The sequence below is a fragment of the Tyto alba genome, unplaced genomic scaffold, assembly GCF_018691265.1.
Source record: "Tyto alba isolate M040663 unplaced genomic scaffold, T.alba_DEE_v4.0 Super-Scaffold_34, whole genome shotgun sequence".
NCBI lineage: Eukaryota > Metazoa > Chordata > Aves > Strigiformes > Tytonidae > Tyto > Tyto alba.
In genome coordinates this window covers 673,771-686,255 of record NW_024881309.1, presented here as the reverse complement: position 1 = coordinate 686,255, position 12,485 = coordinate 673,771, and the positions used below count along the sequence as shown (strand labels likewise).

The window sequence follows — 12,485 nt, the reverse complement described above, 5'->3', positions numbered from 1 at the left end:
CCCCCCCGAGACCCCTTTATCCCAAATCCCCCCCCCCCCAGGTGGGGGGAGACCCACATCCACCGCCCCCATATCCAGCCCCGCTCCCCCCCAAGGGATCTCACATCCCCCCCAAAGGACCCCAAATCCGCTCCCCCCTGGGGATCCCCCCCACCTTAAAGACTCCAATATCCAGACACCCCCCACCCTGAGAACCCCACATCTACCCTCTCTGCCATCCTCACTGCATCCCCCCCCCCCCAGGTCATCCCCCCTCTATGCCCCCCCCATGTCACCCAAAACAACCCCTCCAAGTTCCAACCCCCCCCCCCATGAGCAAAACACCTGGGAGGGGCCTGGCGGTGGGTTGGTGTCAAAAATCTTCCCCCCCCCACCTCCCCCAAGGGCACTTTGAAGCCCCCCACCACCAATGCCAAAGCCTTGCTGGGTGGAGGGGGGAGCAGGATTTTTTTTGGGGGGGACACACACACATACAAAAGGCCACTGTGGAGGCCACCAGCAGCTCCAGGGCCTGTCCGGGGTGCTGGGACACTGGTGCGTGTGCGTGTCCCCCCTCCAGCCCTCACCCCGCCGTGGGCACACGTCAGCGGTGGGGGGGGGGGGGGGCGAGAGGGTGGGTGGGTGGGTGGCGGGTGCCCACCCCGGGGCGCGGGGCGAGCGCGGGTGGGTGGGCGGCTGGCGGCTGGCGCTGCCGTTGCCATGGGGACCGTGGGTGGCCGTGGGGGACTGCGCCGAGCCCGGTTCTATTTGTGCATCGCCACGGAGAAATTTCGGGTTTGGGGGGGCTGGGAGGTGGGTGGACACACTGGGGATGGCGGCAGGGAGGTGATGAGAAGGGGGGGGCGAGACCCACAAGGTCAGCACCCTCCAAGCCGCTTGGCAGCCAGCCCCCCCCCCCCCCCCAGGATCCCACATCTACCCTCCCAAGGGACAGCCAAAATCTCGCCCCTGTCGCCATGGGGGTGGGATCCCCTCCTCAGGCCCCATGCTGGGGGACATGAGGGCCACCCGCAGACGTCCCCCCCAGCTGTCCCCATCCCTGCGACCTTTATTGGGGTGGGGGGGTCGGGGCACATTTGTGTCCCCCCCCTGAGGCGGTGGCACTGAATCACTTGCAGGCCCCATGCTCGAGAAACGTGTTTATTGCAAACCAGGGGGGAAGCAGGTGGGGGGGGGGGGGGGGGGAGGGAGTGGGAAGGTGATGGCCGGGGACCCCCAGCCCACACACCCCAGGCTGGGGGGAAGATGCAAGAGCCAAGCTGGGCCTGGGGGGGGACCCGAGGGCTCTCACATCCCCCCCCCCCCACCCCCCCCCCCAGACCCCAAAGTGCCATGCCAGGGAAGCCCAGACATTTCTGGGACTACTGCCCAGTGATATGGGGGGGGGGGGGCTGGCAGCCATGAGGGCTGGCCCCTGCAGGACCGCCCCCCCCCCCCCGCCTCTGTGTGGTGGTGGGGGAGACAGCTCCGCTGCTCCCCACCGACCCCCCGAGGAAGGGAGGAAGCAAACTCCAGGGGGCTGGCTGGGGTCTCTGCCCACCGCCAAGGGGGGGGTGCCCCCTCTGGCCAAGGGCTGAAGGGGGGTGACCCTGGGAGGACCCCCCCCCCCCCCCCCAGCTCCGTGGCACTGGAGACCTCGGAGCAGGGTGGCAGGCAGGCAGGGCACGGGTGGGGGCAGGCTCTCCCCCCCGTGTGCCCTCCCACCAGCCCGCACCCAGAGCCGCGGTGAGGGGCAAAGCTGCCCTGTGCTGGGGCGGGGAGGGATCTGCACCCCCAGAACCCGACAAGAAGCATCCTCAGCCGCCAGAAATAATAATTATGTCACCCAATGAGCTCTGTCTATTCCGGAAAAACAACAGAGCCGTCGCCAGCGTGAGGCGAGGAGAGGAGAAGGGTCCCAGCCGCTCGGGTTGCCTTGGTGATGGGACGTAAATCTGCATTCACCAGGTTTCCTCGCATGCAGATCAAACCGCCAAGCCCAGCGCTGGTGCTGGGTGGCAAAGGCAGTGGAAGGGCACTGGCAGCGGGTGAGGGGGTTACGGTCACCAGCGTTGGGTGCGAGGGTCCCGGGCGGGCGGCCGCACGGGTTTCTCCTCTCCCCACTTCGTTTCTTGGCTGCTTTGCGCCGCCGTCAAAACTGCACGGCGCCGGGGGAGATGTTGAACATGGAAGGGTCGAACTTCTGGCCGCGGAAGGGGGAGCCCTCGGTGTCCCAGCCCTTCTTCAGCATCTCGTGCACCTTCTGCAAAGAGGCAGCAGGGTCCCGTCAGGCTGGGGCTGCCCGCCCCCCACCTTCGCCCTCCCACCACCCCAGTGCAGAGTGTGGGCCCATCCTGCAGGCATCAGGGTTGTGTGGCCCCTCCGGGGCACCGAAGGGGGGGTTGTGGGGCTCAGCAACAGGCACTCCTCTGCCCTGGGTGATGGCAGCAGCGATTTCCGAGGGCACGCAACCACCTCCGTGCTTCACCCACCCTCCTCCTGTCTGCCCTGGAAAAGGGAAGGTGGCACGCGGGACCAGAAGGGAGCGACGGGCAGTGAAAGGCGTCTCCTTGGTCAGGCTGAACCCAGACTCGTGCGGGTTCATCCCGGAGACAGTGGGGAGACAGCAGGGGTGGCTACGGAGGGACCCACGGGTATGTGGGACCAGCGGAGGGGGGGGTGCAGGTTCACAGGTATCTGCCAAGGTGCCGGGAAGGGGAAGACAGGACCATGCAGGCAAAAGACAGGGACTAGCAGAACCTCACGTCCCCCAAAATGGAGATGTGCGGGGACGCTGTGTGAGGAGGAGCTCTGAGATGGAGCTGCCCCACTCCGCACCCTTTTACTGGAGATGGGACTCACGGAGGAGCCGGGGGCTGGCGGCGTGGGGTGGCCAGTGCTTACCAGCTCGTGGCTCTGGGGCTTGCCCTGCAGCTTCTGGTGGTAGTCGAAGGTGAGGCGGTCCAGCACGGCATGCTCCTCCTCATCCACCGTGGCCATGGAGCGCTCCTTGTTGATCTTGTCGATGTCGATCTGCTCCTCGCCCTCCAGGATGGCGTTCCACCAGTACTCGTCTCCCTTGTTCAGGTTGATCTGGGGATGAGACGGGGGTCAGGCAGTGGGGAGAGGAGACCCTGGGACGTGTTCCCCCCCACCACCACCCGCCCCACACCTCCGTGGCAGCAATGCTGTGGGCTTGGCCGTGCCAGCGCATTGCTCCGCAGCGCGACGGGGGCTTGCCCACGAGCGAAAGGCCCGTTTGCCACTGACTGAGCCCCACAACCCCCTCCACGAGTGGCAGAGGGGGAGAAACTCTAGTCCCTCCCTCTCTCAGTGGTCCGAGGGCTTTGCAAACCCTGCCACAGCCCTTTGCAGTCCCAGCTCAGGTCTCTGGGCTGGGTGGCACCGCTGAAACCTTGGCCCATGCCGCAGCTCGCGGCCCGGACAGGCATCCTCCGTGGGTGCCTGCCCGTGGGTAACGCCAGCCCGGGGCTGCACGGCCGATGCAGCAGCAGCAGCAACACGGTACGGGGCCTGGAGAGCCAGGTCGGCTCATCTGCAGCCACCCAGGAGCCGGGAGCCTGGGGACCTGTCAGATGAAGAGGCCCTCGCCCGGCAGAGCCTGGGGCCAGGGCTCCTGGCATCGCAGTGCTGCAGTTTTGCGTTTCGCTAACCCAGAAAGAGCCCTCACCTCGGCTCCCCCGGGGGCTCACTCTGCGGGTGGGAGCGTGGGCAGCAAAGGAGGCGAAAATGTCACCAGCCGCTCCGTTGCCACCGCTGCTGGCTGCCAGCACCTGCCTCCCATGGCACTGTGGCTCGCTGGCCGGCCCCGGAGGGATGGTCCGAGGAGAGAGGACATCCCCTCGCCTCCAGCTGACATCCTGGCTGGCAACGCTGCACGAGCAGCACCGTGCGTGGGGCCGGATGGCTGGAGGGGCTGTGCGAGTTGCCAGCGGGTGCCCGTGTGACACCCCACCGTGGGGCACCCCACACCAGGAACACTGATTTGTCTTTTTTTTTTTTTTTTTTTTTTTTTTTTTTGCCAGGAGGGGTGGGCTTCTTTCTCCTGTATTATTTTAGCAATAATCCCAGTGGCAAGGAAGATTTATGGCGTTCGTCAGCCTCTCTGCAAAATCATCGATAAAGGCAGACAATACAATTTACTCAAACCTCCCTGGAAGCTCAACAGCTCTGGAGGGGAAAACACAGGCAGCCATTAAAGTTACAGAGCCGGGAGTCTCTCTGCGGTGCAAAGAAAAGGAACCAATTAATACAGGAGGGGGTGGCTGGGGCTTAATCCTTCTGGGAGAGCAGAGCCAGTAAAACATTCCGGCTCAGGGAAGGCGTTAGTTTTTCTAGCTAGACAGGCATGCTTGTTCTCCTCTTAATTGCACAGTTCCACTTTCCAGAGGAGGAAGAACCGCTGAGGGTTTGCTCGTGGGCTTCCCAACTCTGGGTGGGCAGGCGGGGGAATGGCAAGCTTCCCCAGGAATGTCATCCTCTGGAGGGGCAAGATGAGCTGTGGGCACAGGGCCGGCCAGCCCAAGCCTCCAGGCTGGCTGCTGCTGCCCTGGGTTTGAAAGAAGAGGAATGCCCCCACGGTGCCACTGGCGAGGTGTGAGCTTCCCTGCTGATGGCTTCGGCGTGAGCTGTGCTCTCGTGGCGTCGCTGCCGAGCGTGCACAGCAGGGCCCTGCTTGGAACATCCCCACCACGGCCAGGCCAGCAGCAGAGGGATGAGCTGGAGGACTTCATGGCTTATCAGGCATCATCCCACCTCCATCCCAGAGCACCAGCAGAAGGGAAATCTATTCCCTCCCCGTTCCCTATCAAATCCCCGCTATCCCCCAGCGACCCCACCAGTGTCCCCCACCACCAGCAGATCCCAGGGAACCCCACAGAGCCACGGACCAGGTGGGAAACACTCATGCGACCCAAATCCCCCTCGTCCACAGACTACCCCCAGTGAAAGACAGTGGAGCTGCCGCCGGGAGCATCACCCCGGGGGTCCCTTCCTCCTCCCTGCCCCATGCGCAGCCCTCGCTTTAGTTACCACAAACTGTTTCCCACCCTGCTAGGAAGACAGAATTATTCATTTCCTCACCAGCTTTTCTGTGGTGCACATCACCACAGCACTGAGTGCTTTGCAAACAGTATTTAATTAACCTCTGCAGCCTGCCTTGTACATACAGGGGAATTTGCTCATCCCCTTTTATTCCAGGGGGAAGAGATGTAAGAGTGGGACTCACTCTGAGGTGGGAGCCCCACTTTCCTACGTGAGCCTCTGAAACGCCCAAGGGCCAGGGCAAAGCTCTAGCACCTTGAGTTTGGGGTTTCGTGGTGCGAAGTGGTGCTGGAGCACTCACCGCGAGCAGGTCTGACCCCCAGGATGGGAAGCACAGACTCAGGTTGATTTCTCGGTCACGTTTCTGCCGACGGTCTCCGTTGATTCAGCCTGTCACTCGGCTGGGCACATGGGCCATGAGAGCTTGTGGTGATGGAGATGAAGGTGAGAGCCTCACCAAGCACTTGGGTGCGAGAAGGTCAAGGTAAGGGAGAGCCCAGAGACCACGGCAGATCGCTGGGCTCAGCCCAGGCAGGGTGATTCCCTGCGAGCACCAGCCCTCGCCCACCCATGGAGGAAGGCTCTGGCACTCGGCCAACAGCACCGTGCAATGCTTCACGCTCCCTCGGGGAGTGCTCTGGAAAACCTTGGGAGGAGGGGGGGGGGGGGAGGTTCACAAGGACAAATCTTGACCCGATTATGTTTCTTGCTTTGAGACAAGGTAAAAGCTTTGCCCATACTTGGAGCGGCCTCTACAAGTTTCCCAGCTCAGCCCGACCCTCCACGGTCTTCAAAATGCTGTTGGCCGCTTGCCAGAGGAAGGATTGGGTCCGTGCAGCATGCCCAGGCTCTAGGTCAGATTTTGGCTCTGTTTTTTAGGTTGGTGGGTCCCAAAGGGCCTCCTGGGCTACAGGGAGATCCTTCACCCACAGCCAAAAGGGGTAAAAACCCAGCTGAGTCTTTTGGGGTGCGCAGAGAGGCAGGAATAGCCTCTGCAATGGCGGCCTGAGGAGAGGGAGGCTTGCAGGGGGGACATCCAAAACCGGCAGCGTCCTCATGCCGCAGCACCCACGTTCCCAGACCCAGTGTCTGAGACACGAGCCATCAGCCACGTGGGGAAGGGGCTGTTCACACCCTGGCACACTCGGCAAAGCACAGGGGACGGGCGAGGATGGATGGCAAGGAGGATCGCTGCAGGTGGAGGTGGGCGCGAGGGAGGGACAGGACACTCGGCAGGCACATCTGTGGCCAGGAGGGATCCTCCAGCAGCAGGCAAAGAGGGTGACAGGTGTCATTGGCATGGACACAGTGTCACGTCATATCTTCATGTTCTGCCGAGAAGGTCACAAGCCATTGTGGCCAGTGCTGGGCTTTGTCATAGCATGAGGCTTCTTCCCTGACCCTAAATACCTTGTCAGAGCTGGAGAGATGCTACTGAGGGATATAAGTAGGTCTTAGAAAAACAACTTCTCACCACCTGTTTTCCTTCTGGAACAACAACAGCCCTCACCCCAAAAGTCAGTGGGAGATCTTTAGGGAGTATGGAGGAGGCAGCAGGCAATGTTTCCAGCAGTGTGTGGAGGGCAGGGCAGAGGAAGAGCACCACAGATTATTATTAACTTGGCCTCGCGGCTCACAAGATGACAAGCTGAAGACTGTAATAGCTGTTGAAGGCAGGACTGGGTGACAAAAGCCCAAGTGTGGATAACAAATGCTGGAGAGAAGAAAAAGAGGGAACAGGGGGGGAAAAAAATCCTCAACAACGAAAATAATCCCAAAATGTGTTGTGCACAACACCCAGCGGAGATTTCTAAAAACAGCTCGTGCAAAGTTATTTTAATCTCACTTTTGACAAGCGAGCGGGTGTGACAGAGAAGGGAGAGCACAGGGATTATACCCAGGACCAGGGCTTTGGCACGGCATCACAGGCAGGGGCAGAAGCCTGAGACACTATCCTGAGGTGTGGAGATCAGCAGAGTGCTCCACTTCGAAATGACACCCACTGGGTTTCTGCCATGGCCGGGCTGTCATGCAAACTGCGAGCATGCCAAAGGACGAGATGGGAAACATGCTCAGCCCAGGCTTGGGCAGGGAGAACCTCATGGAGCAGGAGGGGAAGGGCAGAGCAGTCTCTGAGCACCGGGAAGAAGGGAATACCGGGGCTGCTGGAGAGCAGGCAGACGTGCGGTGAGAAGGAGGAATTGATAGGAACACCAGACAGGATGGGAAAGCTGCACTAGGGTGCGTTACAAGGCGAATTAACCTTCTTAGGATAAGATCTGGGGGGAGAAGGGAGGCTAGTTAATGAGAGGCCACAAACTGCCGTCCCAGAAGGGAGCTGAGCATGGGGCAGCAGAAGCTGCAGAGGTGAGAAGCGGCTGTAACAGCAGCCTGGAGAGCATGGGGATCTCGATGATCCTCGACGTGTCCTGCAAGAGCGCACAAGACTCAGCCTCTCTGCACAGAACTGGGACTTTTTCAGATGGACAAGACAAAGCAGGAGAGACTTCACCTTCTTGAGACGTGGATCAAGCTCTGCCTGCAGGGATTACTTCAACTCACGGACCATGAAAACACGAGCATGCACAGATTTTTCTCTGGACAGAGCCGCTGAGGCACCCCAAGCAGTAACCAAGGTGGCCAGGGTCTCCTGGGATGACTCTGGTGCTGGCACTGGGGCGAGCTCGGGTTCGGCTGCATCCCCACCCTGCCAGGGCACGCCGTCCCCTGGTGCCAGGGAGGGAAGCCAGCTAGCACCTTGCAGCATCTTGCAAGATGAAGACACTCCTGATCACTGCATCCAGACTTCACACGGAGCTGCGCAACATGTGGACTCACAGACTCGGGTACAGAAAGGGCCCACAGTCCCTGTCAGCCCTCCAACCAAACCCAAACAGCTCCTGTCCAGTCCCCTTCCAGGCACTGAACGAAGCAATTCGTTAACACGTGGCTGGCTGTCTCCTGATGAAAGAATTGGGAGGAGTCACAAACCACTTTTGGCTACTCTGCGCATGGAAAAAAGGAGATGCTCTTGGGCGAGAATTACTCACTCTGCTCCAGTTACCTTACAATTTTTCAAGGAAAATTTCATCCCACCATCAATATGCTGGCAGCTGGAGATCCTCACAACCCTGTGCTCGTGCTAATTGCGCTAGGGTTGGAGGTAACAGGACCGCTCCCTGCGCTGCCCGCGGCCGCTCCAGAAGGCCCCAGGTCTCGCTCCAGCTGGACGTCGTTCCCATCCTCCTCCAGCCCCAGGTATTTAACAAACATTCCATCCCCTGATGATCCTGGGAACACCCACCAGGGACTCCCATCCACGCTGTGGAGCAGCCACCCATTGGGCCACCTCCTCTTGAATGGATTTACTCCTTCCCAGGATTGTTTCTCTTTCCAGATCGACTAATTTTCAAGAAGATTAAGAACATTTAAAAAATGCAGGTTAATGATGTCACCACCTCCTTTTTCACATCCTTTCAATAGCCTAATGGAGTTGGAGAAGCTCCTCTCTCCTGCAGAGACCTCACCCTTTTGGAACCAGTCTGTCATCCCGGGGTACACCTGTAAGAATCTGCCTCTAGCAGCACGTTCCCACTCAGTTTGCCACTGTGGGGACCTGGCTTTGGGTGCCTCTCAGCTGCCACCCTTGGGACACGGGGCGGAAGGCTTGAAGCCTGCTCCCTCCCTTGCAGGGACGCTGCTGCCTGCACAGGGTCAGGAACAGCCTCACCTGTGGGCCCCAGGCAGCCAGCACCCCCTCCTGGCACTCACGACAGCCTTGAGACTCCTGAAACTACTGGCAAAGCCTCTGGGTGGAAAAGGAGAGGGCAAAGATGGCCACAAGTGGCAAAACCCCACTCCCAGCACAATCCTGGCCCCCAAACTTGCACAGGAGTTTGGCAACTGTTTGACACTTGAGCTCCCAGGCTGATGGGCAGCAACACAACCCCCAGGACAGCTCCGGCAGTGGACACAGCCAAGGGACGGCAGAACTCACACCCTCAGCCTGGACATCTGGAGCACACCAAAAACAAAGTCATGAGGCTGGGAACCCACCAGTAACACACTGCTGGGCAGCAACAGCCCCTGAACCAACTCGGCAGGGAAGCTTTGTGGTGCTGGTCTAGCAGGCACACAGCAAGCCGTTGTGCCTGCTGAAAGCAAAGAGAGAAGCAGCCACAGAGACTGCTTCAAACAGGATAAGTAAGAAACCTGAGGCAGGACAGAAATGAATGGCAGGGAACAGGCATCTGCTGGGATGCTGGGGTATGACTGGGGCCAGGAGAGTCAGAGGCTGAAGCCAGCAAGGACAGACACACAGCACCGGTGCAGTGCCCCCACCTCTCTGCTGGCAGACCTCATGTGCTGGGCTCGGTGGACAGTGATCACATCTGGGTAACAGATCTGCTCCCACCGCTCCAGGCTGGAGCTTGGGGACCCTCCTCATGCAACCCAACGGATGTGTTGCTCTGCCAGCACCCCACTGTCGCTTGCCCAGCGGGGCAGCCCAGGACCTGGAGGCAAGGCACAGCACACAGGGAAGGGCAGGGTGAGCTGGATGTTGGATGGGGAAAGCCAGACATGTTCAGATCTAGCTCCGACTTCCTGCTGCTATGGTTTTCCAGGTCAGGCCCAGAGGAGCTGCAAGCCAAGTTGTGGAAAGACCCCGGTGCAGACTGCCCTTACCAAAACGCACTTCCCGGGCTCCAGGCTCCAGAGGGAACTCTCTGTGTTGATCTTGTGGGTGAGTTTCCCTTCCATGAGGACGTGCTGGCTGTTCCCCTCCAGCACCGCTACGCGAATTGCGCCACTGCTGATATCCACAGACACCTGGAAACACACAGAGAGAGAAAATAATCAGGAAGGTTCCTGCTTGCCCTCCTGCTGTGCTAGTTGGGGTGCAGGGTCAAGTGCACTCACTGGGGATGAGAGAGAGAGAAGAGCTTTCAGACCTGCATGTAGCAGGAGGGTGGGAATCCCACTGTCATTTCAGAGCAAATAGCAACACCTTGGAAGAGAAATGAAACCTCTCCTGCAAACAAAAAGCAGCAGGGCCCAGCAGACGGAGCCCTAGAAGAATTCAAGGCAGCTGGTTCTGCCACCGCGACCGCCCTGTGCCTCAGTTTCTCTGCAGAGAAAACCAGCAATGCTACAGGCCTCCTCCACACGGCACTCAAAGGTTGGATGCCCACTTGCTGTGACCAAGCTCTTTAGAAGCACAGTGGGTGCCTGGCCATCACCGTGACGAGCTGCGCATGGGTGCGTATCTTCCTGGGGGCTGAGTGCTTCCCTACCACTTGGGAGCAATTCGGGGATTTCTACATCGGGAAGGGCTGAAGCAGCTTGTCCCCCCCTGTTCCTGCACCGCACCGAAAGCACACTCCTTGGCTCTGTGTCTGCTGCCAGAGCCAGCGCTGGGCTCAGCCCAGGCCTCCCGTCGGGCGTGCGAGGAGGGGCTGTGTGCGGGAGGGATGCTGCAGCACGGCTCCCCTTCTCCCCACCCTGGGGGCGAGGGGACAAGGCAGCTCCTTCCCCAGGAAAAAGGCCAGCTCCTGCCTGCAGCAGCCATATGGGGAACCCTGCTCCGACCTGCCGTGGAGGTGACATGGCTCTCTCCTGGGTACACAGAGGCAGACTGCGACTTTGCTGCACGGCACACAGTGCTCTTGGTCTCCAGAGAGACCATATGCTCTCTCCGTTCCCCTTCGGCCCCGAGCTGCTGCCAGCAAAGAGCCCGAGCCAGGCTGGGGGACTCGGGGAGGACCTGGCTGGGAAGGGGCAGGTTTGTGGCCCCTGGCGCTGCACTGTCTCTGGCCCGAGAGGAGGAGACTGCAGTGAGATTTGCCTGCATTCTCTCCCAGAGTTCCCCCAGATCTTCCTCCTGCTCTGCAGATCTCATTTGAAATGTTATTACATTATCCATTACCTAGGAGATTTCCAGCAGCTCACTAGCTCCACGCAGGCAAGATATGGGCAAAGCTGCTCCAGCCAGGGAGGGCACCACGGCTGCATCTAATTGATACCACCCAAATAAAGCCCCCGAACCCGCTGCGTGTGACAGGGAGCTGCCAGGGCTCCGACAGGAGCAGAGGAGGCCCAGCACACACAGCACAGGGTGACACTAGGACGGAGCTCTGATGCTGATGGCTGGGAGTGGGACTGTGGTCGCAGGGGATTGGGGAAGGGATGCAAGTTCCGGCTCTGCCAGATGGGAGAGGACACCTGGCTCTCACTCGGTACATGGCTGTGGACAGCCTCTGTGAAAGCAGCTCCTCCTGGATGGGAAGCATCTCTGGAGAGGCTGCAGAATGTAGCAGCTTCCTCCAGCCCAGGGCTTAGGCCTCACTGAGGGGATGAGGTGCAGGGATGAGGCTCTGCTCTCCACCACCCCTGACTGCCCTGGTCCCCAGCTGGGCTCTCAGCACAGCACAGAGCCTGCCCAGAAGGGGTCAAGGGCCAAAAAGCACTGTGACCCCCAAGTTGCCTTCTGGGGGGCTTCTCTGAGGTGTGGAAGGCCAGGACGGCTGGGGATATGGAAGGCACAGATGCAGCATTGCAGCTGTGGGATCCACAGGGACAGGAGCAATCAAATATGAGAGGGGTTTTATTCCAAGGTGGCTGCGCAAGACAGCTGGTGGGGCTGAGGGACATCTTGGAGGTGGCTCTGGGACCAGCAGGGCATTAGGAGAGGGAGCGGAGAAACCCAAATGGAAGAAGAGACCCAAACTGGGCAGCCTTAACCCAGCCACTCTGCTGTGTGACCAGCCAGCGCGAGAAGCGGCTGCAACACCCGCTTCCACCTGCAGCCAGCAAAACAGCCCCGCTTGGCACGGCAGCCCACCGGGAGCAGTGACAGGGGACAAGAGCAAAGGAGGCACCGCTGGAGAGCTCTGACCCTGCCTTGCATAGAGGGAAATGTCCGAGAGGACTGATGTGTGCACTTGGTGGTGCCCGGAGAATGCAGGGCTTGGTGCACGCGGGCAGTGAATCCTTCTCGGGTGCCTTGGTGGAAAAACCGCCTCTGCTCAGCATCTCCACTCCACCAGGGAGGGTGGCCGGGCTCTCCGAGGGGCTGCCCTTCCTCCCTCCACCCAAACCACCCCACCACGCTGCGCTCAGGGCATGCAAGGCTGGCAAAACCGGGGTTTGCAAGAACTGGGCACAGACAGCTCGCACCTGAGCCCAGGCAGTGGCTGGGGGGAAGCCAAGGGTGATCCCATGGGGAACGTGCTGTCCTGGCAGCGCAGCCATGAGCAGGGGCACCCCAGAGGCTCCGAGGCTGCTTGTCCCCTACCCTGAGCTCCCTGAGAGCACTTCTGCCCTCCAAAACACCTGGCTTTCCGGGTGCTTGCAAGGAAACCCAGATCTCAGCTCTCTGCTGTGGCTTTCCACCACAGTAATTTCTGTGCACAGTAAAACGCCCACACCCGCCCACGCAAATC

General features: G+C 60.3%; 1 protein-coding gene across 1 annotated transcript in view; it reads right to left on the bottom strand.

Annotated features, from left to right (window-relative positions):
• Nucleotides 1-1,124: 1,124 nt before the first annotated feature.
• The window catches only part of NUDCD3 (NudC domain containing 3), a 32,275-nt gene continuing 20,914 nt past the window's right edge, over nucleotides 1,125-12,485 (bottom strand). The window contains exons 4-6 of the mRNA XM_032991313.2: nucleotides 9,730-9,873; nucleotides 2,884-3,072; nucleotides 1,125-2,242 (exon numbers count right to left, since the gene is read on the bottom strand). Of these exons, the coding sequence (XP_032847204.1) occupies nucleotides 2,132-2,242; nucleotides 2,884-3,072; nucleotides 9,730-9,873 (444 nt within the window). The 3' untranslated portion in view covers nucleotides 1,125-2,131. The remainder of the gene's footprint in view (nucleotides 2,243-2,883; nucleotides 3,073-9,729; nucleotides 9,874-12,485) is intronic.